Genomic DNA, 27,867 nt, shown 5'->3' with positions numbered 1-27,867 from the left:
CCTCACTGACCAGTGGGCCTACCCTCTCCTTGGTCTTCCTCTTGCTTCTAATGTATTTATAAAAAGTCTTCTTGTTTCCCTTTATTCCCGTAGCTAGTTTGAGCTCATTCTGTGCCTTTGCTTTTCTAATCTTGTCCCTTCATTCCTGTGCTGTTTGCCTATATATTCATCCTTTGTAATTTGTCCTACTTTCCATTTTTTATATGACTTCCATTTTTTTTATATCATGTTGGGAGAGGTATGCTGTGGGATTCAAACAGGGAACAGAGCTAAAACTAGTCTCATTTTAATATCTTTGTTAATGATCTGGACGAGGAAAAACAGCACGTTCATGAAGTTAACATTCTAAACTTAAGGTATCGTAAGCAATGCAGGGAAACAACAGGGAAGGACTTGGAGATCAGAAACATGTACAGATAATCTTTGAGGACACAAGTTTATAGAGAAGTCATTCAACACATGAAAGGAAAAGAGCCAAGCAGCAATTACAATGTAAAAATTAGTGATTATAGTGGTAAGCAAGCTACACGAGTTTGCAATGTGAAATGACTAACAGGAGCCGGTATAGTTTTGGGACCAAGGCTTTAAGCTAAGAGGTATAACTCTTCTCAGTACAATTTTATGGTGATGAAAACAGGAAAATGGTACTCCTCTGGGCACCACATCACCAGGAAAAATGAACTAGAGAATGTCTAGAGAAGAGTGGTTAGGGACAAGAGGAGTGACTTACGAGAAAGCATTTAAAGTTAAAATGTGTGTATTGGCCAAGAAGCAGGCATGAGAGTCTTCTAATAGCCTGAATTTTCCTTTTGCACATTTCAGCTATCTGAAATAAGTTTGCGTTGGGTACACTGCAACATCAGACATTTAAAACTTGATCAAAATACTATCAAGTAAGCTAGGAAGGATTCCTATATTGATCATCCAGTTAATCTTTCTGCAAACAGCTCTCTCATTTCTGGTTTTCTATTAGCAGGACACCATGTAAATTTATTGCTGAACTTCCATGAATTCCCAAAATTATAACTTTCAAGAGCAAGAATTCTTTGTTTCAGACATTTGTTAAGACCCATTTTCATATTCTTAGAATATTCCAGGGTATTAGAGAAGACTAAAGCACATCTACATGTTGAAAGTCATACATGTCATTTTCCTATTAGACAAGCTGAAGTCCCAAGATGAACATGCAGTAAAGATAAATAAAAACAGCTGGTAGTTCCTCACTATAATGGCTAAACCATTTCAGTTCTATATTACATTCACACTACAGCATTTAGGAAATAAAAAAAAATCAGCTAATACCAGTGTTGTAGATGAGCCTGTTCAACAAAACCCATAATTTGTGTGCAACATCTGCATTGCTTTTCCAGTTGATTACTCTGGAACAAAGCAAAATAAAATATAATAAAACAAAACAAGATACTTAAATTGCCTATGTAAAACACATTGTCAATATTTCTACAAAAAATTAGCAAGATACACAAGACTAAACCCATGAGGGTTCAAGTGTGGGAGAAATATGCAACATGAAAGCAAGAATCTTAAAATTATACTATGGAAATTTTCTATGTATTTTTCAAAAGCTGTTTCATGAGTCAGCTTTTGAGATCAATTTACACTAATAAATGTAAGCTATCACTGAACTGCAAAGAGCTGTTAATTCTGGTCTAATTACATACACCTGGGGCCTCTCAGTTTCTGTGTTGTCAACCCATTTTTAGGGAGATAGTGAGTGTTTTCTTTCCTGACATCAGATACTTTTTTAAAAAGGCAACCTTAAGGTTAAAAACTAGATTGGAATAAATGCTATAACGAGAGTCACTGGTATGTATTAATTTGTAGGTAAGAGAAATAGCCTCTCACATGCAGTACCCATGTTTAAATCATTTAAAGCTTTATCCTCACTAATTCCACCATTACATGCCTCTTGTGTTTTACATGTTGCATACTTTATGTACAAGATATATGACAGGATGTCTCAATATACTTTCAACAAGTATTAAGAATACATCATATCTCAAGCATACCAATTTGGTCATTATTTAAACTGCTCATTAACCAAAATGATTGTTGAATTAGCTATATGACTGCTTTAAAAATGGTGCAAAAATCAGAAACACCTTAAAATAGCACTCAAATACATTCTGACATGCTATCTAGCTGTTTCATTCTTATAATCCAGTCCATATGATTTACTTGAAAGATTACCATTTTTTGTGAAATATGCTACTTAGTCCTTTTCTTGGTATGCATTTACAATATACCAGTAGTAAAACTGCAAGTGTAGAAATAAAGTTTTTCAATTGGGCATGTGAACAGATTAACATTCTACCACAGTTGATGCTGGTGTTTTTATATAGAAGGCATCTCAAATCTTGTCAATCAACTGGCGGTAAATGTTTGTCAACAAATTCCTTTACATCCATCATTTCCTGTTCAGGAACAAAATTATGCATTAGTCAAGTGTTCAACTAAAATCTTTCAGCAGTTAGCTCTCTCACTAAACTCGTACTTCAACACTGCAGGTACTAAATGCAACTGAGCAACAAACTGAGCATATAATTAGATTTCTTAAACCTCTAATTCTTTTCACTCTCCATAATTCAACTAAACTCAGACAGATTACTTCATTTAGAGCATAATACTCTCTGAATTACTTTACTGAGAGGAGACAGAGTCAAGGACAAAAAACAGATCTTTCCTCCACAAAGTACTGAGAGATGCTAGTTATTCAATGTAGCTATAGACAACCATGTGATCTGAAGAATGCCAGACTCGGTTACTCATTAATTTCTTAAAGCCTGTTTCTTGAGTCAGCTTTTGAGATCAATTTACACTAAATGAAAGCGATCGTAGAATTGTGATGAGCTGTAAACATAGGTCTAGTGACAAACACTGGAGTCCCCTCTGTTTCTGTGATGTTAATCCATTTTTGGGAGGAAAGAATGTATGAGATAGTAAGAGTTTTCTTTACTAACATCAGACACTATTTTAACAAAGGCAACCTTGATTAGTGAAGTTATCCATCAAGAGCTAAGACAATTAACATTGTATTCCCCATGGCTGTGTCTAGACTGCATCCCCTTTCCGTAAAAGGGATGCAAATTAGACACATCCCAATTGCAAATGAAGCGGGGATTTAAATCCCCCCGCTTCATTTGCATAAACATGGCTGCCGCTTTTTTCCCGGATCGGAGCTTTGCAGGCCAAAAGCGCCAGTCTAGACGGGGATCTTTCGGAAAATAAAGCCTTTTCCGAAAGATCCCTTATTCCGCTTAAAAAAAAGTAAGCGATCGCTTTTTGCTGGCAAAGCTCCGAGCCGGGAAAAAAGCGGCAGCCATGTTTATGCAAATGAAGCGGGGGGGATTTAAATCCCCGCTTCATTTGCAATTGCGATGTGTCTAATTTGCATCCCTTTTCCGTAAAAGGTATGCAGTCTAGACACAGCCCATTGGCCTATTGGGAAACATCACCACACTGGTACTCAGTATGGCCCTGGAATAGGGTTAAGACCATATTAATAACTGGCTGAGTAAAATTAGATTGCTGGGAAATAGGACAGACTCAGTGACCTTGTGGCAGCTCTGCTTCTGCCAGTGAGTAAAAGAAAAATTTTTAGTGGCCTGAGCAGAGCAGTGAAGTCTTTATAAAGGTCTCCTCCTCTTTTGATTTATTACCCTTAATTCTTGCCCCCAGAATTAATATAGTGTTTACATTGTGAGAATTCCAACCCCTCTTCCAATTCATTTGAAACCATGTAAACAAAATCTGGAAATCATTCTGGGAAGAAAAATCCTAATAACCTGAAGGAAAGGAGAGGAAGCTAGAAGAAAGGAAGGCCCATGAGTTTGGGCATTTTTTTAACTTTACTGTAGAGAATTTAGCAACTCATTTTGTTTTGTATAGTTTTCATTTCTTCTATTAAAGAAAAAGGGGCATTTTCAAATTTCATTTTAATAATTCACTGATACTGAAACTATTTTAAAGGAAATTACTGTTAGTTAATAATTACTCTTGGCCTCACAATTTGTTAAGCTTCCAATGATTATTAATTGAAGCAGCATCCTCAAGTTATTAGTCATTCAAAAAGCATTTGTTCTTGAAAATGAGCACTGAGGTTCACATTTTTTCCCACCTTAAAAGAATATTTAAAGGAAGAATTATCTGAAAATCATTCTTGTTTTCATTTAGGACATTACCTCAATACATGAGCTATGCATCATGCCTGAGTAAGTCTTGAAGGTTACATTAGCTGGATTGATCAGATTCTTTAGCTTCTCAACAGTGAGAGAACCAAACATTAGAGGAACCAATGGGTCACAGTCCCCATGGCACTGAAGAACAGGAATATCTTTGTTTGTACCACTGATAGTGCCCTGTACAAAAACAAAAGCATGAAATTCCATAAGACTAGCATATACTAGGAAAAATTAGACTATAACATATGATAGGAAGTGTTGTACAAAGCCTTTGCCCTAGCTATTACTTGATTTACACATAAATTTTCTGGAAATGCATTCAACTGTAAGGTCCTGCCAACACATGACTTAGAGAACGACAAAACATGCTGCTTACTGTATTGCTGTGGATACTGTTTGAGGAGGGGCAGTTGTCATCTAAGTCACTTTATTACTGATGATTTGTGGATGATTAAGAAGAAAACAGTTGCTGTGCTTTGGAAGGTATCTTTGTAACCTTTGAGCTTTGAAATTGTTTCTTTGTAACTTTCAGCTACCTTGCCTTTTAAATTCTGCAACTTGTTTTAAGATTGTTGAGCTTTGTAACTTTATCACTCTCAGCCACTTTGCTTTGTAAGTTCAGAAACTTACTGTAAGCTTGGTGATTGTTGAACTTTGTTAAACAACTAGCTTTGTCTAGTTTCCAGCTCCATTTCTAGTAGGCAGCTGATATCAAGCAGAGTGCCCCGGGGATGAGTCCTAGGGTTGGTTTTTCCTCAACATCTTTATTAATGATCTAGATAATGGGATGGACTGCAGGCTCATGCAGTTGGTAGATGTCACTAAATCTGGGGTGGAGGGGTGGAAAGAGGTACATACCCTGGAGGATAGAGACCAAAACAAATTTGAGGACTGAACTGAAAGAAATCGGATAAAGTTCAACAAGGACACATGCAGAGTCCTTCACTTTAGATAGAAGAATCCAATACACTGCTACAGGCTGGGGACCAACTGGCTAAGTGGCAGTTCTGCAGAAAAGAACTTGAGGATTACAGTGGATACGAAGCTGGATATGAGTCAACAGTTTGCCCTTGTTACCAAGAAGGCTAACAGTGTACTGGGCTGCATTAACAGGAGCATTAATAGGAAGTTGTTATTCCCCTCTACTTGGCACTTGTGAAGACACATCTGGAGTATTGTGTCTAGTTTGGGGCCTCACCACAGAAAGAATGTGGACAAATTGGAGAAAGCCAGGGGAGGGCAACAAATATCATTAAGGGTCTGAGGTGCATAACTTAAGGAACTTGAGGAGAAGCTGAGGGAACTGGACTTATTTAGATTGCAGAAAAGAACAGTGAAGGTGGGGACTTTATAACAGCCTTCAACTACCTTAAAGGGGGTTCCAAGGAGGATGAAGCTAGTTTTTTCTCAGTAGTAGCAGATGATAGAACAAGGAGAAATGGTCTCATGTTGCAGTGTGGGAGGTCCAGGTAGTATATTAGGAAACATTATTTCACTAAGAGGGTGGTGAAGCACTAGCATGGGTTACTCAGGGAGAAGATGGAATATCCATCCTTAAAGGTTTATATGGCCTGGCTTGACAAAGCCCTGGCTGGGATGATTTTTAGTTGGGGTGGGTCCTACTTTGAGTAGGGGGTTAAACTAGAGCCATCAATACCATTATTTCAAAGGTAAATTAACTAATGAATTAAGTAACAACTTTAAAAACAATGTGCAGCATAAATGTTTAACATAACCAAAATTAAATTCTCTAATGCTGAAATAGGGTAAGTATATTCAAGATTGAGACCAACAGATCTAAAGTGTCACTCATTACCAATGAAATTTTGGCTTCTGAAACTCAAACTAATAGACAGCTCATCAGGTAACGGTTATCTAAATGTCACTCACATGACATTTAACTTTTACTGATTAGAAGCATACTAAAACGAGTATCTCCTCTTCTGCCTGCCCCAATTCTTCTATTTCAAGACTACTACTCAAATGGTAGCAGTACTTTGAATCTCAGAGTCTCAAAAACTGGGGAAGTAACCAGATAAGCTAGTTACCAAACATGCAAAATTTTAAGGGAAAGACTGCTGCTAAACAAATGGGCCACTGAGGAAGCATATAACTGTAACCCTCTGCAGGAATGGAAGCTGGGCTAGCATGTCTGATCCACCAACGACTTCAGGGAGTGAGTGAAATCCCCCATATAGCTGCTCCATAGTCACCTGGAGGATGGGATCACACAAGCATTTAATGGTTAACTTCAACAGCAGAGCAAAGGCATCAACACCTAACAATAGCTTTGATAAAGGACTATCCCTCATATGTCTGAGTTGTCTGACAGCAGCACTTTCTTACTCTATGGACATATCTAAAGTAGAGATGTTAAGTAGCGAGTAATAGTCAACTAACCACATGACTTTTTAGCAGTCAGTTGACTATTCTATAGTCCCCAGGGGTGAGGCCAGCAGCCAGTGTGTTCCAGCCCCATTCCCAGGGAGCCCCCTGCCACCTTAGAACATAAGAACGGCCGTACTGGGTCAGACCAAAGGTCCATCTAGCCCAGTATCCTGTCTACCGACAGTGGCCAGCACCAGGTGCCCCCCAGAGGGTGGACCGAAGACAATAATCAAGCGATTTGTCTCCTGCCATCCCTCTCCAGCCTCTGACAAACAGAGGCCAAGGACACCATTTTATCCCCTGGCTAATAACCTTTTATGGACCTAACCTCCATGAATTTATCCAGCTTCTCTTTAAACTCTATTATAGTCCTAGCCTTCACAGCCTCCTCTGGCAAGGAGTTCCACAGGTTGACAACACGCTGTGTGAAGAAGAACTTCCTTTTATTAGTTTTAAACCTGCTACCCATTAATTTCATTTGGTGTCCTCTAGTTCTTCTATTATGGGAACTAATAAATAACTTTTCTTTATCAGCCCTCTCCACACCACTCATGATTTTATAGACCTCTATCATATCCCACCTCAGTCTCCTCTTTTCTAAACTGAAAAGTCCCAGTCGCTTTAACCTCTCCTCATATGGGACGCGTTCCAAACCCCTAATCATTTTAGTTGCCCTTTTCTGAACCCTTTCCAAGGCCAAAATATCTTTTGTGAGGTGAGGAGACCACATCTGTACACAGTATTCAAGATGTGGGCGTACCATAGTTTTATACAGGGGCAGTAAGATATTCTGGGTCTTATTTTCTATCCCTTTCTTAATAATTCCTAGCATCCTATTTGCCTTTTTGACCGCCGCTGCACTCTGTGTGGAAGTTTTCAGAGAACTGTCCACGATAACTCCAAGATCTCTTTCCTGATTTGTCGTAGCCAAATTAGCCCCCATCATACTGTACGTATAGTTGGGGTTATTTTTCCCAATGTGCATTACTTTACACTTATCCACATTAAATTTCATTTGCCATTTTGTTGCCCAATCACTCAGTTTGGTGAGATCTTCTTGGAGTCCCTCACAGTCTGCTTCTGTCTTGACTATCCTAAACAGTTTGGTATCATCTGCAAACTTTACTACCTCACTTCTTACCCCTTTCTCCAGATCATTTATGAATAATTTGAAAAGGATTGGTCCCAGGACTGACCCTTGGGGTACACCACTAGTTACCCCTCTCCAATCTGAAAATTTACCATTTATTCCTACCCTTTGTTTCCTGTCTTTTAACCAGTTCTCAATCCAAGAAAGGACCTTCCCTCTTATCCCATGGCCATGTAATTTACACAAGAGCCTTTGGTGAGGGACCTTGTCAAAGGCTTTCTGAAAATCCAAGTATACTATATCTACTGGATCCCCCTTGTCCGCATGTTTGTTAACCCCTTCAAAGAACTCTAATAGATTAGTAAGACAGGATTTCCCTTTACAGAAACCATGTTGACTTTTGTCCAATAAATTATGCTCTTCTACATGCTTCACAATTTTATTCTTTACTATTGTTTCGACTAATTTGCCCGGTACTGAAGTTAGACTTACCGGTCTGTAATTGCCAGGATCGCCTCTAGAGCCCTTTTTAAATATTGGTGTCACGTTGGCTACCTTCCAGTCATTAGGTACGGAAGCCGATTTAAAGGATAGGTTACAAACCACAGATAATAGCTTAGCAATTTCCCATTTAAGTTCTTTTAGAACCCTTGGATGAATGCCATCCGGTCCCAGAGATTTGTTAACATTAAGTTTTTCTATTTGTTCCAAAACCTCCTCTAATGACACTTCAATCCGGGACAGTTCCTCAGATTCATCACCCACAAAGGACAGTGCAGATTCAGGAATTTCCCCAACGTCCTCAGCCGTGAAGACTGAAGCAAAGAAATCATTTAGTTTCTCCGCAATGGCTTTATCGTCCTTGATTGCTCCTTTTATAGCTCGATCATCTAGGGGACCCACAGGCTTTTTAGCAGGCTTCCTGCTTCTAATGTACTTAAAAAACATTTTGTTATTTCTTTTTGAGTTTTTGGCTAGCTGTTCCTCAAAATCTTTTTTTGCTTTTCTTATTACATGTTTACACTTGATTTGACAGTGTTTATGTTCCTTTCTATTTATCTCACTAGGATTGGACTTCCACTTCTTAAGATACCTTTTTGTCCCTCACTGCTTCTTTTACATGGTGGTTAAGCCACGGTGACTCTTTTTTAGGTCTCTTGCTATGTTTTTTAATTTGGGGTATACATTTAAGTTGGGCCTCTATTATGGTGTCTTTAAAAAGTTTCCATGCAGCTTTCAGGGATTTGGCTCTAGTCACTGTGCCTTTTAATTTCTGTTTAACTAACCTCCTCATTTTTGCGTAATTCCCCTTTTTGAAATTAAATGCCAGGGTGCTGGACTGCTGAGGTGTTCTTCCCACCACAGGAATGTTGAATGTTATTATATTATGGTCACTATTCCCAAGCGGTCCGGTAACGGTTATATCCTGGACCTGATCCTGCACTCCACTCAGGACTAAATCGAGAATTGCCTCTCCCCTTGTGGGTTCCTGCACTAGCTGCTCCAAGAAGCAGTCATTTAAGCCATTGAGAAATTTTATCTCCGCTTCTCTTCCTGAGGTGACATGTATCCAGTCTGTATCAGAGGCAGCAGCGCAAGGTGCTAGGTGGCAGCTGGTCTACAAGAGGTGCCAATTTAAAAACCAGATTCCTTTATGGACCGGCTGACTGTTGCCCCACCCTGCTACCTGATACAAAGGCAGCAGTGCAGGGTGGCAGTAGCCCCTGTCTGCAGAGGGTCTGAGCTCCCCAAGGACAGAGCTGTTGGGGAGGCACAAGGGGTGGGGGAGGCTGCTGCAAAGTCGCCTTTGTCTACAGTGGCCAAGGCTGGCCACGGATAGAGTCTACTCTGTCTGCAGCAGCCTTACCTGCCCCTCCCCCCCCCCCGACCTGTGCTGCTGCTTCTGGTAGAGGCAGTAGTACAGGGGCGGGGGGAGGGAAGGGAGACAATACCAGGTCCTACTTCAGAGGCAGCCTGGGGGGCGGAGGCGGCAGGAATGCAAGTAGCAGACTAGATTAACCAATAAGCCTAGGATTATTGGTTAAATCATCTCGTCGACTATTCATTGACATTCCTAATCTAAAGACTAGTTTACCTTACTACAGTATTCAATTCCTATCTAGTGTCATAGAGGAGGGAAGGTGTTGGTCTGTGGATACAGTGTAATGAAGATAAAACAAGATATGTTCGAATGCTCAACTTCACTGAAGACTGAGTTATGTTTAAGAAAGAAGTACAAATACCTGTGGGAAAGAGGTCCGTAGAGGAAGCCAACAACTGAGTGCTATGACACCTGCTAATTTCTGATGTGTTGTAAGAGCTGTATACAAAGACAAAGCACCTCCCTGATCAAGAAAAATAAAACCAATACAATCTTGAAAATAAACATTTAAATGTAACTGTAAATGTATCTACATTACTTTAGGATTTGTGGCCCCTTTTATTTTCTAAGAATATTTTCCAACTTCATCTGATTGCTCTGAAAAGTCCTTCTAAAAAGGATGTCTGGTGATTCCATGTGTATTAGGTTTCAATTATTCAGCCAACTCAGTTTACAAGGAAAATAGCATCATTGTTCTAATTGAGAATTGCAAACTAAACCTGCAATCCTGTATTCTTCCTGAGTCATTGTAACGTCTTTTCTTTTTTCTTTTAAAGGAGACTAGAGAATAAATTTATTTAATTTCTGTCGACGATATGTGAACTAAAAGAGAATTTCACTCCCCTTAATGACAGTTCTCTTTTCTAATCACTTGTCTGATCACATCCACTTTAACATTATAAATAACATACAAGAGTATGAGACCACCATATAATGCAATATAGCACAGGACAGTAGTTAACACTTTCAGTCCTGTTACAATCTGCAGGCAAATGAAAAAGAAAAGCAATATAGTACTGTAGCTTTGTTCACATTAGTTTTTGTGTAAGCTTTATTAACCAGTTTATCATAGGACAACACAAGATCTATTGCAGGCCTTTCCTTGTTCAGGAAATAACTTCTTCCCTCTGAAGTTCAGTTTTGGTTTTTTGGTTTTTTTGGGGGGGAGGGGGGGAATAGAAAAAGACTAAATTTATTTCTATCTTTTGGAATACAGAGTGCAGATGACTCACAGAATCAAAAGTACATGGAAATTTTAGAACTAATCCCCTAAAGTTACTATTCATCAGAGACTTAACTTATTTTAATATTTCTTAATAGCAGTTCTGTAATATGAAAACTTATATGCAAACTCATTTGTTGCTAAATAGATTTTTAGAGTTGGAAAAGACTTACTACAGTGCTTTTGTGACCTTTTGGAAGTAAGTAAAAACTAATGGCCTTAATTTTCAGAAACTAACAACACAATCTTTAACATTTTTAACAAGATTTTCCATATCCAAGGAGACAACTTCAACCTCCTCTAGCAAAGAAACTGAAACTCCCTTCCTGAGAAGTACCTTACCTGAGAAAAGCCTCCCAATATTATTCTGTTAGAAGGAATCCCATTCTTCACTTCCTGATCTATCAGTACTTTAACTGAAAATCAAATAAAGTCCCATAGTTAATATATAGTTGGTTCTAAGTGGGAGGGTTCAGAAGAAGAGAGGTATAGGTGGTAAAAGGCAGTGTTAATTTTCCTTATGTCAGAGAAAAGCTGACAGATGGGAAGTTGATGGAGTATCACCCAACCACAATATTCTGTACCAAAAGCTTTGAGACCAGGGACAAGAATTCTGGTGCTTTGGGCATCACCATTTCTTGTAAAGCCAGGAGTGCTGGTACCAAGACAGAAGTTGTTGGCTTGGGGGGTCTCAGAAATGTCCCAATGCAGAGCAGGTGGTGATTTCTGAGCATTTGGTGTCATAAGCATGCTTGTGTGGTGTCAGTGGGCTGTTCTTTCTAGGTGGATCCCAAATTTACTGGCTTCTAGGCATGCATCTCACATGTGAAACTACAAAGACTATTTAATGAATCACTAAATCCACCCCCACAATTTAAGAAACTCAAAATCATTTAGTTAACCAACAGACCATATACACTATCGGCAACTTCACCATTTTAAATTCTTATTGCCAGCTTTGGCTAATTTTATTAGTCAAGTTAGAGACGGACATTAAAAATGCAGCTGAAAATGAAGAAAACATTTAATATAAGTACATACATGCATAGAGCACCTAGCAAACACCCATTTAAATAAAATGAATGCTACATTAAAATACTCAAATGTACCATTCTCTGCTGCCTGCTTGATCCCAGCTTCATCTTCCTGTGCATCAGGCGAGAGTCCAATAATATCAAACCTTAAAAAAAAAAAATCACATTCATTCATGATAGAACTAACAAACCTTTCTACATCATACAAACAGTAATTAGTTAAGATTTGTCCATTTGTCACACTTTAATGTTTTATTATCCTACAGATGATTACTTAGCAAATAGGCTAAGCTCTCTAATTAGTTGTATAGGCTCAAAACAGTTTACATTTCTTAAATAGCGACTGAAATATCAGTGCCCAAAAAGGACTGATCTTAGGGAGAGTTTAAGCATTTTATATGTTTGTTTTATTTAACTTTATTATTTTGGTACAAGGAATTAGATGCTAAACTAAATCATTTTTATTTTAGTTGCTGCACTATATATAGTAGAGCTGCACCTGTAATTTATATTAACACAGTGAGTAACCTACTAGTGCGGACTAAAGAAGCTTCAACTGCTCAGCCAAATATAATCTCTTATGAATTTTTCCCTCTTTCGTTAGAGGAAAATAGCTCTGTATTTTGATATTTAAGAGGCAGTATAAATGGAAGTATTCTTCATGATATATTTGACCAAATATTAACAGGGATATGCTTAGAATTAAACTATACTTTCATCAGCTAGTCTACAAAAGCTTAAAAAAAACCAAGAGGGAAGATTTGCATAAAGTTTCATATGTACCAATAGAAAACATGGATGATATCATGATTTTTTTACTGGAGCTTCCATTCTGAAAGAAATGAGACCTTTTTTCTGGTAAAGGTCAGTCAATTGTCCACTTACTACTAGTAACAATAATTCCTAGAATTTTCATTACTCTGTTTTCACAACTAATAAGTGACTAAAAGTAATTTTCCTTTAAGTTTGAGCTGTACCATTTAGATCTGTACCACTTCTTGCATGTATGCAATGTCCTCTACTGCACATTCTCCTTTGATTACCGCAAGCCCTGTTCACTCTAAAAAAAGAAAGGGGGAAGGGCAACTCAACAAACCTCATATCCCATGCCATTCAAGTCCAGGTTATCAGACTCAGCAGTAGTAGGGAAAGCAGGGAGTGTCACAAAATCTCTCTCAAAGATCTCAAGTTATAAAAGTAAGTAACTTTTCTTTCCTGTTGGAGTGCTTGTTTCTGTGTTCTACTTCTGCTGACTCCCAAGCAATATGTAATGGACAGATTCTAGTACCCTCCTCTAATGAAACAGACTGCAACATAGACCTCAAATTGTGCATCTGAACAAGATGCCTGAATTAAAAAGCAAAGACTAGGAAAAGTATTTAAAATACTCCAAGTAGAAACCCTATTTAAAATAAGCTGTGGGTATTCCCCTAAAAGAGGCCCCAAAAGCGATCTGTGGTTTTGTAGAATACAAGTTAGCTGAGTTCTAAATTGGCCAACTCATAGTCACACCCAATTAGAGATTATCTGAGTTGAGGAACCCTTGGATCTCATGACAATAGAGACAGACTATGGGAATGCCTGAATAGTCTTGACATAGTTAAATAAAAAGAGAAAGCACAGCGGATTTCCAAAATCTGAAACACAGCTTTGCCCATGGATGAATGAGGCTGGAGAGACAGCCAAGGGGAGGGGAAAGACAGACACCTGAATTAATGGAGTGATTTAAATGAAAATCAAGGGATTATTCTAAGTAGAAATGTAGAGTGTGACTAACGTGTAACTTTATCCCTGTGAAAAGTCACATACTGCGATCCTGCCATGTCAGGATGCTGACATTTAAATTGTATAAGACACCTTAGCTGCTTTCTTTGTGTGGGAAGTTAATTCAGGAGTTGAGAGATACAGAATGATTTAAACCTAGGCAGGACTATCATATTCCCAACTCCCTTGCTGCCAACTCCCTTGCTAGCTACCCAAGTTTAACCCCTTAGTCATCAGGTGCTGGCAGCACTCCTCCTATCCATTACATGAGCCTTGGGTTGGCCAGCTCCCAGGGTGAGAACGGGTAGGTTTACTAGGCCCAGTCACAAGGAGAAAGTCTTCTGTAGTCTGGGCTGCAGCAGTGAGTCAGGGTTATGCCATCAAACCCAGGAAGTAATTGGTGTCAGCAAAATCTCCAGATATTGCTCCAGAACTATGGAGCCCATGATCTCCGAAGGCAGTGCAGACCCTGGGTCATAGCCCCTGAGAGGCCCTGTTCTTGAAGTGTTGAGCCATCACTCAGGATTGAGCTCAGGTAGGAAAAAGTTCTGACCGAAACCAGTGTCAATACATCTTGGGACATACTTCCAGGCATTAAGGATAGCAGCTTTTATTGTCCCATAGTCAGCTGTGGCTCTATCATCTTGAGCTTCTCCAGAGAGGAACAGGCAGCCCAGGTGGTTCTCTCCCAGCCATCCATCCTGGGTACATACTCAAAGGTGACAAAGTAGGCCTCTGGATCATCGTGCAGCCCAAACTTGACCAGAGGTATTCCAAGTCCTGAGTTTCCCGGATTAGCTGGAACTGGGACCGACAGTCACTGGAGTACTGCTTCACAAAACTGTTGTATCTGCTGTTGGAGCTGAAGCACCTCCAGAAGTATGTTCTGATGTTGCTGGGCAGCTTGCTGTGCTTCTAACAGGGTCCTCTTTGCCTCAGCAGCACTATGCTGCTGATGGGCCAGCAGCCTCACCAACTCCTCCATTACCCCTTAGATACAGGGGTGGCTCGAGGCCCCTCTTCAGGTACCAATGTAAATGGTTCATGCTCCTGTGAGTGCCCCTTTGTGGCCGAGGGCGCATCTGAAATTTTTGGCCAGCTATTCCCTGGGAGAAGATTGTGACCTAGGGCAAGGGACTGGGGTGGAGAAGGGGGTTCATGGGTTTGAAGTGTGACCTAGGGTAGCTGGGCTCGAGCTTCAAAAAGAGTCACATATGGCTCCCTAGTAAGCCATATTTGGCTCGTGAGTCACAGGCTGCCAACCCCCGCTTTAAAAGGGCAGAAAACTAAAAACACTATACTAAATAACTAGTCTAAATAACTGTTTACACAGCCTTAATAAAATAGGCAACTGGTAAAAGGAGTGGGGTTGCTGCTATTTGGATCCATCTCATAGCCAGGAGCGGTTAAAAGGAACATGTCAGTTAGCTGTTCTATCCACTTTCTATCTTTGGAGAGAGGGGCTCAAGGTCATCAAAGGAACAGGTAAGACCAAAAGATATGGCTGACTAAAGCATTACCATCTCCAGCACATGCAAATCAGAAGTGGAACATATGTAAGTGAGCACACAAAGAAGACTATCTTTCAAGCAGATTGAAGACTTTAACGTATATGATAAATCTCCTGTTTTCAATTTTAAAAGTTTTGTTTTTCCTGTCTGAAACCTTATATCTTCCTTCTCAGAGCTAGTATTTCTTTTTTGCATCTGAGGACACAATTTGACACTACTAATGGGAAACTTGTTAAAACAGTGCTAAACATAAGATGTATATATTCATAGTTGATTAAAGCTAGCAATTCAAGCTCATCTTTGAGTTATCCAATCAATATAAACACTTAGAAATAATTATATATAAGTTCTAATTCAGAAAGTACTTACCAAGATGGCATGGCCATATTCATGTTTAGAGACACTGGCATTATTGGCCTATAAGGTGAGAAATAATTTGATACAATTTAATACATAAATCGGTAGACATAAGAATACATAACAGATAACTATTTCTATATTTCTGCAAGATTACAGGTTAAGTTGTCAATATACATGTTTCCTATAGTTTCATCCCATTTTTAAGGCATGTCCAGATCTACTTTCTCATTTTTTAAACTGAAGTTAAACATGAGTGAGATCCATTTTGTTTTTTTGCAAAACTACATCAGGTTCTGAGGCAGCAGATAAAAATGACGGGCACAGAGAGTTCTGCAAGAACAGAATGAAAATCCTGAGACTTCCAAAAGAAGGTAAAATGTACAGACAATAGAAGGATATCCTAATGAGTGGTACAGATAACACAAATTGTCTACTTTTATTTACACACTTTCATGAAAAGAATGGGCACACAGATCAGATATTTAGCAGCAAAAATCTCGAAGAATCACGGTTAACTAGCACAACTAATTATTCTTCAAATGGCATCTGTTCATTCCGACTTTATGGAACTTTATCTAACAGCAAGAACCCCCCAGAAAAGCAATGTAAGAGTTTTAATTGAGCAGATCTCCCAAAGCAAACATCAGATACAAATTTGAGAGCTGTAATGTAAAAATGTATACACAGAAATCAAGATAGTAGTCTACTAATAGTTTATTATGGAAACAATATGGAGGCACATCATTGATACTTTTATCCTAACAACATAAAGCTTAAGACCCTGAGGCACTCTCAACCCAGCCAAGTCGTAACAGGTATCATTGCACAACTGTTCCATTTCAGGCACTGAAAATTGAAAATGGCATTTTCTTTATACTGATTTCTAACTGCTATAAGAAGACTTGCTGACTTCCTAAAGTCTTCACTTCTAGCTATATTAAAATACCCTCAAACCCTCTTTACATGTAGATATGGAGCCTTGTTCTCTCCAGAAAATAATGAAGTTTTGGAAAAAACTATGCCATTGTCCAATTCACAGAGAAATCTCCACTTTTTCTAGCCACCTGAAGTGAATTTGCAAAAAGTCCATCTCAAAAAAATATGATGAAAATAGGATCAATTGTTAAAAAGTGTGCAACTCTGCTCACAGATGTAGTCATGCTGTTGTCAGTAAAAAGGAGAGTCCCCTTGTAAGGGCTGAAATGAGTCCATCAGCCTTGTCAATAACAATAACAATTCTGTAAGATTCCAACACAGAATTGGTTCTCTGACCCACAGGAAGAAATGAAGGTATCTGAAAGATCTGGGCTTCAATAATCCAACATCTGGGAGACAAACTGAGAAGGAAGATAGATTCACCTACTTGAACACAAACTGATGGCCCTCCTACAAGCAAGAACTTCAGCAATACCAGGGGAGCATCTGCAAAAGTCTATTCCAAGACTATAAACTTTTTTAGTGCCAAGAAATTCTTCAGCCTCAATAGGTCCATAGATGCTTGATTAGTACCAGGTTTCTTAGACACCTAGCAATCTTCAGCTGTTGAACAAAGACATAGGCTCAAGAGTTCCTTAGAAGCCAAAATCAGCACAGGCACTCATGAAATTCTAGCACCAAAAAACTCAATTCTTAGACTTAATGGAATCTTACTGCTGAATGGAATCTTACTACTGAAAAGTATAAGCAAACCACACCTGGCAGCGTACTTTTTTCTAGTAAAAGGGCAGATGGCCAATCATAGGTCAGATCCAAAGTGTGAACTCACAGGGTCTCATCAGCAAAGGCCTATAGCCCCTGCTGTCTATTGGTGCAGGAATGATGTGCAAGAGTCCTACTTACGAACAGCAGTCTGAGGAATTGGCTTTCCCAGTCTAAGAGTTGATGTTTATATCCCGCCTCTCTTTACACTGAGAAGTAGGAATGTGAGATAGCAGGTAATAGAACAGTTGGCTAACCACATGAATTCTCAGCGGTTAGTCGACTATTCTATAGTTCCCAGGGGCGGGGCCAACTGCCAGTGTGCTCTGGCCCCACTATCACAGAGCCCGCGGTGCTGCCTACCAGAGGCAGCAGGGTAGGTTGCCAAGCAGGAGCAGATCTGAGAGAGGAGCCAGTTTAAAAACCAGCTCCCCTTGTGGACCAGCTGCCTGCCATCCTGTGTTGCTGCCTCGGATACAGAGGCATCAGCACAGGTTGGCAGCAGCCTTTGTCTGTAGGAGGTCCGAGCTCCCCATGGACAAAGACTGCTGGGGGGCAGAGAGCAGGGGGGGAAAGGAAGGGTGTGGGAGGCTGCCATGAAGGAGCCTCTGGCTGCAGACAGAAGCTTCTGCAGTGGCAGCAGCACCCGTCCGTGAGGGATCCAAGCTCCCGGCAGACAGAGGCTGCTCCAGCTTCTGTCTGCCAGGAGCTTGGACCCTCGTGGACAGGTGCTGCTGGGAACCAGCCTCTGTGCTTGGGGAGCTCAGACCCCCCCCCCCCCGCAAGTAGGGGCTGCTGCCACAAAGCAGTCTCTGCCCATAATGAGTCAGGGCCTGCTGCAGGCAGAAGCTACTTTGTAGCAGCCTCCCCTTTCCCCCACCACCCATGCTGCTGATACAGGGGCAGAAGCACAGGGTGGCAGGGAACTTTCCTGGAGTGGAACCGGATTGCACTGGCTGCCGGCCCTGCTCCTGGGGACTACAGAGTAGTCAAGTAAGAATTCATGCGGTTACTTGACTATTCAACTACCCGATAGCTAACATCCCTAATAGAAGCCAGTTGCTGAACTCCACAACTGAGTTCACCCTTTCCCCAACCAACCATGCTACAGATCTCCCAACACTACTGGCTACTTAATGCAACCTCTCCACTATTTTCACCCTAATGAGGCAACATATTCTTCTTCCTAAAAAGAAGAACAGTTGAGTTGTAGTATGGAGACAAACAATCTGGGTTTCTCTTAAAATAGACCAAGACTGATTTTTACTCACCCTGATGTTAAATGTTAAAGAGATGCAAGACTTTACAGAACACAGCAGTAATCCAGTTTGAAAACCCTTATACTAACTGCATGAATAACCAACAGTGTGCAATTTATAGGATAAAAAATGCATACAATTCAAAGATATGTAAAGATCCATTCTTAAAAATAGCATCTTACAAATATTCATGCTGAGTACAACTTGGCCATTTGAAAGCTTTCAGAAAGACACTTACACAAATTGTCAAATTGAAGTTCCTACGTAAATAGTAAAAAAGGAAAGAAAAAGAAAAAGAAGTTATATACTTACGCATGCGGACAAATATATTTTACATGTGGACTTCTGATACCTGCAAATGCATCTGCCCAGCCATGTCTGTTGGAGAAAAGTATATGAAAAGGCATTCTCATGTGCTAGTTCAACTCTGTTAACTTTAATAGTTAAGCATTCTTTCCATAACAATGCTGTAAGGGGAGTATCAGGGGATACTTTTACATGTGACATTTTAAAAAGAACATTTAAAATACAATGCATTACCAATGTTAAAACAGAAGTCCTTCCTTTGCAACCGGTAGCAAATGCATCTAAAAAAATTGTATCTTCTCCTACTAACTGTATGTGCCCTCTCTTTAAGAAAGCACCTGCTATAAGCCTGTCAACGACTAATACAGTAAATGTATCCAAAAATACATAGACAAGGCCACAATTTCAATTGTTTTCAAACTTTTTTTTGAATATTGCTATAAAGGTGTACATTGCATCAAAACGTCAAAAAACATTCATAAAAACTGTGGTTCCTTAGGATGTTTTGTGCATGTTGCTCTTACTCGTGTGGCTGCATCTCTTCCGGAACAGTTCTGAACTTTAAAAGCAGTGTCAAAACAGTAGTTGCATATATGCCGCTCATGTCCTCGCACCCTCTCTCCTGAAGACATAAAGGGCATAATGACTTCAGTCACCACCATCCCTCTCAGGTCTTTTTCATCACCCAGGCTGTGTCTACATTAGCATCCCTTTTCTGGAAAAGGGTGCCAATGAGGCAAGTTGGAATTGTAAATGCCACGGGGGATTTTTAAATCCCCCACGGCATTTGCATGAACATGGCTGCCGCTTTTTTCCGGCTCGGGGCTTTGCCGGAGAAAAGCGCCAGTCTAGACGGGATTTTCAGAAAATAAAGCCTTTTCCGGAAGATCCCTTATTCCTGATTTTAAGAGGAATAAGGGATCTTCCGGAAAAGGCTTTATTTTCCGAAAGATCCCGTCTAGACTGGTGCTTTTCTCCGGCAAAGCCCCAAGCCGGAAAAAAGCAGCAGCCATGTTCACGCAAATGCCGCGGAGCATATTTAAATCCCCCGCGGCATTTGCAATTCCGACTTGTCTCATTAGCATCCCTTTTCCGGAAAAGGGTGCCAATGTAGACACAGCCCCAGAATCTGAAAAGGTGTCTCAGCTGAAAGGCTGGAGGATGACAGAGGGATTCACATGCACATAACATCTAAAAGAACCCAAGTATCAGAGGGGTAGCCATGTTAGTCTGAATCTGCAAAAGCAGTGAGGAGTCCTGTGGCACCTTATAGACTAACTGAAGTGTAGGAGCATAAGCTTTCGTGGGCAAAGACCCACTTCATCAGATGCATGTATACATTCACATATGCATCTGACGAAGTGAGTCTTTGCCCACGAAAGCTTATGTTCCTACACTTCAGTTAGTCTATAAGGTGCCACAGGACTCCTCACTGCTTTTAAAAGAATCCAAGTTATTATTTGCCAAGTAACAATTCTTTAGTTCCTGTGTGTGTGGCGTCCACTCGTGGTTCTTAACAGCAATTCAGTGATCAAGGGCGTAGGGGCTAGAAGTTCATCTCTATAAATTGTAGGACTCATCTTCTCCTTGTCTCTTCACTCTGGAAAATGATACCAGAAGTAATGACTGCTGCTCTGCAGTTTTCTGCAACTGGCATACTACTGAAGCACCCTGGCATACTACTGAAGCACCCTGCCTCAGGCAATTGTGCTCTGAGCAGTTACTGGAGCTGGATATTGTAGTTCATTAACCAGCTAAGAAATGTTTACAGTTTCTGCAAACCATTTAGACAGTTTCTGCACAAAGGTTGATTTTACCTCTGAAGCAATGCTACAGGTAATAAAGAGCTTAGAGGATGTCCTAAATGGGTCTTGTTCTGTTAAGACAGTATAAGAGACCCTTTCTAACATCCAGCATATGTAACTTCTATTCATAAAGAGACTAAAGAGCACTTGGGGAGGGGGGGGGGGGAGAGAGAGACAGAAACACACACACACACAAGTATATACAGGCAGTCCTCGGGTTATGTACAAGATAGGGACTGTAGGTTTGTTCTTAAGTTGAATCTATATTTAAGTCGGAACTGGCGTCAGCCGCTGCTGAAACTGATCAGTTTCAACCGTGGCTGAATCTGGACGCCAGTTCTGACTTACATACAGATTCAACTTAAGAAACCCAGGCGTCCCCAAGTCAGCTGCTGCTGAAACTGATCAGCGGCTGATTCCAGGAAGCCTGGGGCAGAGCAACTCTGCAGGTCTGCAGGGAGATGGGGAGCAAAGCCACGGAGCACGCCCGCAGGGGGACAGCTCAAGCGCCCCGGGCTGTCCCGCTGTGGGCATGCTCCAAGGCTTTGCTCCCCGTCTCCCTGCAGACGGGAAGCAGCAGACCGCGGCGCATCTGGGTGTCCCGCAGCTCTCGTCCTCCGAGGTGAGAAAAGTCCCGTTCGTAACTGCGGATCTGACATAAGTCGGATCCGCGTAACTTGGGGACTGCCTGTATATTGGTTAATATAAACGTCCAAAGCAACACTCGGAATGCAGTAAGTGTACAACCATACCCAAAATGTATCTGCATGGAAAACTGAATATGGACAGTTAGATGTTAATATTTGACTCGAAAACCCACTAATTAACAAATAGTGGAAAAAGCAAGATGAATGAAGTTCAGATGGAAGTTCCATCAATTAAGAGAACTAAATGCAAATTCCACGACAGTGGTATGGTGCAATACATGAATCTTTTGACAGCAGAATGAGAAAAATACTGAAGAACCTGAACAGTAAGGCTGAAATCATAGCTAGATGAACTTTTGAGTTGAAGGAGAGTCCTGAATGGATTAATGATAGAGTAGATAATCTAGAATGAATGGAATATTAATTTGGAGATGGTCAATCTACTTCATCCTCACCGATAAGGGAAAATGTTTCCATTTAGCAATGTACAATTTTGTAGTGAATGGTTTTCTACATTCCATAGTGACCCTCAATCTCACCAGAACATTCTTTATCCATGGAAGCTAATCAGAAAACCTCCAATCCATGAGGTGAAGGAATTCTGGATCTGAATGGAGTACATGTCTGGAGTCATGAAAGACTATCTGTCATAAGGGGAAGAGTTATTGGTTGCTGAATGGAGAGCTACAATAGGTCTGGATCCCAAAACTGACAAGACCACAGTGGAATCATCAGGATTATCTGAGCTCTGTCTTGTCTCATTTTTGTTATTGCTTTGGGGCTAAGCAGAAAAAAATAGCAGGGATGTTAAAATGCATTTAAGTAATTGTGTAACCACTGAAATTTCTCTTCTCTATTTAGCTGGTTTGCTAATGCACTGGATCAGTTCTGTGCAGCTTGTATTTGACACAACACCTTCCTATAGTAATATAGCCTCTTGACAGAGGATTGATTTTGCTTACCCATCTTTTTGTATAATACACTAGTGAAACACAGTCCATCAAAACTTTACCGTTTGGGTCTTAATTGCTCTCAGTTCTAAAACATCTGTGGTCTGAACAAGCCACAGGAATCCATAATGCATGGATCTGAAATCAAGACATATCAGCTCTCCCAATCCTTCACAGATATATCAGTGACAACAATATAAGTGAGAGATATCATAGCAAAAGGCATTCCCTGACAGACATGCCCAATTCTAGCCTCCATTCATGTGTGTGTTTGGAAAATAAACTGACCTGGCTCTGGACTAAACAGGCCTAAGCCTAAATCTGGCCCTTGCTGTTCTGGAATCCACCTATCAATTCTACGGACTGAGATAAAACCAGGTAGGATTTCTTTAGATTGATCTTTAGACCCAAGTTTAAGAATAGGTGAGGAATAAATCTTATTGACTGTGAGATCTGTTGAGCTGACCTTCCCTGATTAACCACTTATGAAATACACATAAATCCTTTGACGATGAATAGATATTATCAACAGATATTTTGAAAACACTTACTGCATAGTTTGTCAATACTGTAACTGCCCTCTGCTCCTTATCAGAAGGAAGTGCTCTCTGATACCAAGATTGAACTTTCTGATACTGTCTGAAGATTGAGGAAGCACACTGCTGGTGTTTCAGTACAAGACCATCTGACCATGCCAGGATAGGTTTAGATAGCTTCTATATCATGAGCTTTTATGGGCACAACCCACTTGTAACTTGGCTACCCCCGAGGCTTAAAAACAAGCTGTTATTTAAAAAGTTTGTTTTAATTTTAACCATAAAGCAGCATAATGCTGTAACAGACAAACCTATCATGCCAATTATTTTCCATGGCTTAACTGAAGCTAGTTCTAAAAAGATTCAGACTTTATAGACTTGGGAGACAAAGACATATGCACATAGTGATAGAAATGTAGCCGTGTTAGTCTGGGGTAGCTGAAGCAAAATGCATTGTCCTGCATTTTACATATGCACATGTCTAACTTTAAACATGTTAAGCAAATCTGTTGAAATCAGTAGAACTAAGTACATGGTTCATTTTTTGCATGAATGAGGCTTAAGAATTAATATGAAGTTGAAGATATAATAATTCAATGAGCATTCCCTCTTTCCCCACTCAAACTTTCAGGAAAGAATGGGGGAAAGATAGCTAGTTCAACTTAGTGATTAGTCCCAGATATGGGACTAATAGGCTTTAACTAGTAAATAGGCTTTAACTAGTTTAGTTTTGTATTACATTAAAGCTAGTTAAAGAGATGGAAAGGCTTTTAAGTTTGCAGTTTTTGTGGGAGTTGTTAACAACTAGTACAGCTACCTCTTTATCATTTGGCATAAATGCTGCACCTAGTGCTAGTGTAACATTATAACGAGTGAGCAAACAGCAACTGAGTTGTAACCACTCAGAAATATCAAACTGTAAAATAAGTTAGATACTTATCAGTAAGCCATTATACCTACCCAGTATCTCCCAATCCATGAAGAAATATGACCTACATTTTTAAAAGAATGCAAGAGTTAAAATAATTGTTTAATGCCTAATTCCCTTGTTTGCTTTTTAAGGAAAAAAAAAGTTGTGATACTTTCATATATTCTACAGCCAAAAGAGACCATTATGATACTCTGATCCTGTGTACAATACAGTCCATAAAACTACCCCAAAATAATTCCTAACATCTACTGTTTAGAAAACATCCAATCTTGTTTTTAAAATAGTCATTAAGACCATGACCCTTGTTAAATTATTATAAAACCACATACTATAAAATATGTGCAAGATCAAGTGCAAGCATTATTTTGCATACTTTCTGAATGCTCTAATAAAATTTGCATTTTTATCCCCTATTTTCCTTTCCATGAAAGCATCTCCCCCAACTCGGTTTATGATGTTACTACAATAATAACCGAATAATTCATATTGCTTCTGCTATTCATCTCTCAATTTCTCATTCTGGGAATAAGGTTTGTAACAGATCTTGCTTGCTCTCTCACTACTTGTTTTCATTAAAGGGACCAACTCCAGATAGTAGTAGTTATATTTGTTTTCTTGCCAAACATCCTATTAAAAGAGAAGACAAATAGGGAAACTTATCAGTCAAAGGACATCAACGTCCTTCATCTCCTCTAACATCCGAACATCCAGCAACTAATGAAACACTTAAAAAACACCCCAGAAACAAACCCCAGTGTCTAAACCACCCCAAATCGCAAATTAAGGCAAAAGGCGGCAGGAAGAAGAGAGCCCCTAGCACTACACGTGGGTAGAAGTAGAACTTCCCACCCCCGCACTGGAAGACAAGCAGGACTAGGCAGCGGCAGCCGGGCGGACACATCACCCCAGCGCCCCTATGCAGCGGCTGCCAGCTGCCCCTGTGCTCGGAGGGGCAGACCCGAGGGCGGAGGGCTGGCTGCCTGTGGGGGAGCCGCTCGCGGCGCAAGTAACTGACGGGCACGGCCCGGGGTCCCGAGGCGGGCAAGGAGCCGGAGCACCAGGAGGTCACAGTGGGGAACGGAGACTCGTCGCTGTGCGGGCCGCACGCCACCGCGTACCCCTCGCCCGCGAGACCGAGCCGCTCAACCCCGGCTCCCCCGGGCCGACTCACCGCGGCGGTTGCTTTCCTGGCGGCCGGGACGATGGCGGGGAGCGGCGCGGACATGTTGTTGCCGCACATACACTGGGCTCCGGCGCAGCCAGCGGGACACACTGGCTGGGAGGAGGGGCAGGCGCCGGGCCAAGGGGAGGGGAAAGGCAGGCAGGCTCCGGGCCGGGCCGGGCTGGGGGAAGGCAGGTGAGGTGGCCGCGGGGCGCAAACGCAGCGACTAACAGTAACTGGGGGAGGGGCGTTGGGCTTGTGTCACCAACCCCTTCCTTGCTGTCCCCACGCGCACGGAAAGAGAGGGGGGGCTCTAGGGCGGCCGTTAAACTACGCGCGGGGGGGGCACCTGCAGCCCCTTTTAGACACGCCCATCACTACTCTGCCCCCCGATTGGCTGTCGGGAGCCGAGGCGCCGCCATCTTGGATTGGACTCAACTCTTCATGTGGTTCCCTGACGGCTGGTGGAAGAGTCTCGCGCCAGAACGCGTGCGCAGAGGGAATACTCTGCTGCGTGGCGAGAGGGGCACGTGCACTCACCCAAGCCCTGACTTCGGTCTGGCCAGCGGTTCGCAACCTGTGCGTCATGCTCATGACTCTGTTTTAATGGGGTCACAAGGACTGGGTCAGACTTGATGGGGATTCTCCTGGGCCAAGCCCAAGGACTTGAGCCCTGGACAGCAGGGCTGGGGCCTTGCCCCTCTCCTAGCGTGGATTACAGGTTTTAGGTTGTCTCAGGCTTCTGTCCCCGCTACAAAAATGAGGGGTTCCAAGTGTGGGAGAGGGCTGAGGCAAGAGGTGACCGTGTGGGAGGGAGGTGAAAGCTGGGGGGTGTAGCGGCTAACATGTCCAAGTTCTAAGGTGGAGGGGGCCAGAGGCTCAGCAGATCTCACAGTTCCTTACCAGTGAGAATGATGGGGACAGAGCACAGAGTTTCCCTGGTTGTACCTGCACCTAGGAGCCAGACATGTCAGCTACTTACAGTAGCTGTACACAGCCAGGGAACTCCCTTTCCCCAAACTCTGCCCCTATTCTAGTTCCACCCCATGCCACCTCTTTCCATCCCTGCTCCACACCCATTCTACTTCTTGCCCCTCCCCTGAGCACCACGGCCCAGGGGATTGCCAAGGAGCCTGGCATCAGCAGTAGATGTCAGATCCCCTTGCAGTCACCCTGGGAGCCATCTTCTGCTCTGCACTGCTGCCTCTGTATCCCAGTATGCACAGGGAGCTGGCTTAAAAGCTGGGTCCCGGTGTGCACCAACTTATGAGGAGCTGGCTGCTGTCCCCGTATCGTCATTTTCAGCAGTTACAGGTTTAATCAATTACACACATTTTAACATCTCTAGTGAAGACAAGGTAATTTGTCATGTTCATATATTAGCAGGTCTAGATAAAAGGAGCCTAAAGTTTGCTTGGACCTGCAATGTGAAAACTACAAACAGCCTTGGTTTTTGTTAGAATTTTACCAGGTATTAGTTAACAGATGCAAGCTAATGTAGGAACATATCTTTATTCTAGTAAGGACAGATTGAAAAACAGTGTATTAAGGAAAAGCTACAGATACACACTTCCCATATATGTCCAGTGCTGCTATACTTTCCTGTTAAATGGCATATGTTGCATAAGTCAGTAGGTTTCTTGTGACTTAGGGTGACTCCATACACCTGGTCCTTTAATACTGGGAAAAGTGTAGCAACTATATTCCAAATAAAAAGCAAAGAACTAAAAAACATCCGTTCCAATTGGTATCTCACACTTATTATAAAACACAGACAAGTTTGGTTTTTGAATGTTTTATAAAGCTTCCAGTAAACTTATTTTATTAGAATTATTTGCAGCTTTTTTAAATAATAAAACATAACCATAGAATTCCTAAATGGGTAGATAATAAACTGTATCTACCATATGAAATGGAGATGTTAAAAAAAGTCTATACAAACTGCAGTCTTATTAAGATGTTATTCAATCTATTTGTTCTCTATTAATGATATGTCCCTTGTTGCTTTCTTGGCTGAATTAAAGAAATTCTTTGGCACAGACTGAAAAAAATAATGCTCCCTATTCATCTCAGTATGTGTTATGCTGTTATGCTAGTTCCTATTCCGAACTACCGAGGTGTACCGGTAGTTCGGAATAGGAAGCCTAGTTCGAACTACCTAGTTCGAGCCCCGTGTAGCCGCGCTGCACGGGGTTCGAACCAGCGGGGTTTTAAAAATGGTGGCTCCTCGCTTATGCAAATGAAGCCCGGGAAATTCAAATCCCGGGCTTCATTTGCAAGTGCGGTATGCCTACATTACCCCCCTAGTTCGAACTAGGGGGGTAGTGTAGACATACCCTGAGATCAGCCTGTTTTCTTGTGTGAGCCAGTATTAGAAGATGGAGTCAGTAGGTTTCACAGATATTTAGTAACAGCAGGGGAATGGTTACATTCTGGATTGTTGGGATCCCTTTATGCTTTGGAGGAGAGTGTGCTGTAGTGGGCACAGACCTTTCTATTTCTCCCCAAGATTGACCTCCTCTTTCCCTGTCATCTTCTCCATTTCGTTCTTGTTCCACCTCTTGTTCCTCGTCAGTTCTATTCTCCTCACCTAGCTAGTTTCATGATAGAAATGTAGCCTGTTAGTCTGGTGTAGCTGAAACAAAAAACAGGACTATGTAGCACTTTAAAGACTAACAAGATGGCTTATTAGGTGATGAGCTTTCGTGGGCTAGTTCCATTCTTCATTCCTGAAGCTTCTCATTCCAATTTGTGTCTCCTTGCCCAGAAAGTCCTAGTATCCTTCCAGCCTATGAGTCCCAGTTTCAAGCTCCTCCCCTGCTCCACTAGTCCCTTTTCCCAGCCAGTCCCACACTCTACCTAGCTCTTAGGGCTAGTCTCTTTGCCGCCCTACCCATTCCCATTTCCTCCCATTCTGGTAGGTGCTGCACAAATACAAATCAAGACACAAACCCCTGCACCTAAGAGATTACAATCCAAGTATAAGAGACAACAGATGGCTACAGAGAACAGGGAAACAATAGCTGCCTCCCAAATGGTGTTCATTGTTTTCACGATGGCACAGTCACAAGCCGCAGAACCAGAGGGCACGCGCTATCCTGCCGCGTGCCACAGAGCAACGCC

The 27,867-nt window shown here is 41.4% G+C and overlaps 1 protein-coding gene across 1 annotated transcript; it reads right to left on the bottom strand.

Moving 5' to 3' along the window:
• Window positions 1–270: 270 nt before the first annotated feature.
• Window positions 271–25,093, bottom strand: LYPLA1 (lysophospholipase 1). Its single transcript, XM_006112189.5, has 9 exons — window positions 24,754–25,093; window positions 23,612–23,643; window positions 18,720–18,785; window positions 15,460–15,507; window positions 11,891–11,961; window positions 11,124–11,197; window positions 9,921–10,022; window positions 4,200–4,376; window positions 271–2,432 (listed from the first exon to the last, which is right to left on the bottom strand). Exons 1-9 carry the CDS (start codon window positions 24,820–24,822, stop codon window positions 2,379–2,381), a joined length of 693 nt encoding a protein of 230 aa, XP_006112251.2. The 5' UTR covers window positions 24,823–25,093; the 3' UTR covers window positions 271–2,378.
• Between the last annotated feature and the right edge of the window lie 2,774 nt (window positions 25,094–27,867).

Source organism: Pelodiscus sinensis, chromosome 2, assembly GCF_052426305.1.
Source record: "Pelodiscus sinensis isolate ZL-2025 chromosome 2, ASM5242630v1, whole genome shotgun sequence".
NCBI lineage: Eukaryota > Metazoa > Chordata > Testudines > Trionychidae > Pelodiscus > Pelodiscus sinensis.
Note: the sequence above shows the minus strand (reverse complement) of the source record. Positions and strands in the feature narration are given on the sequence as shown.

Excerpts from the sequence above, each read along its gene's own strand:
- LYPLA1 (XM_006112189.5), bottom strand. The coding sequence starts at position 24,822 with ATGTGCGGCAACAACATGTCCGCGCCGCTCCCCGCCATCGTCCCGGCC. Across the intron at positions 23,644-24,753 it reads CCAGGAAAGCAACCGCCGCG|GTCATATTTCTTCATGGATT; the intron begins GTGAGTCGGCCC and ends TTAAAAATGTAG. Across the intron at positions 15,508-18,719 it reads AAATATATTTGTCCGCATGC|GCCAATAATGCCAGTGTCTC; the intron begins GTAAGTATATAA and ends CTCACCTTATAG.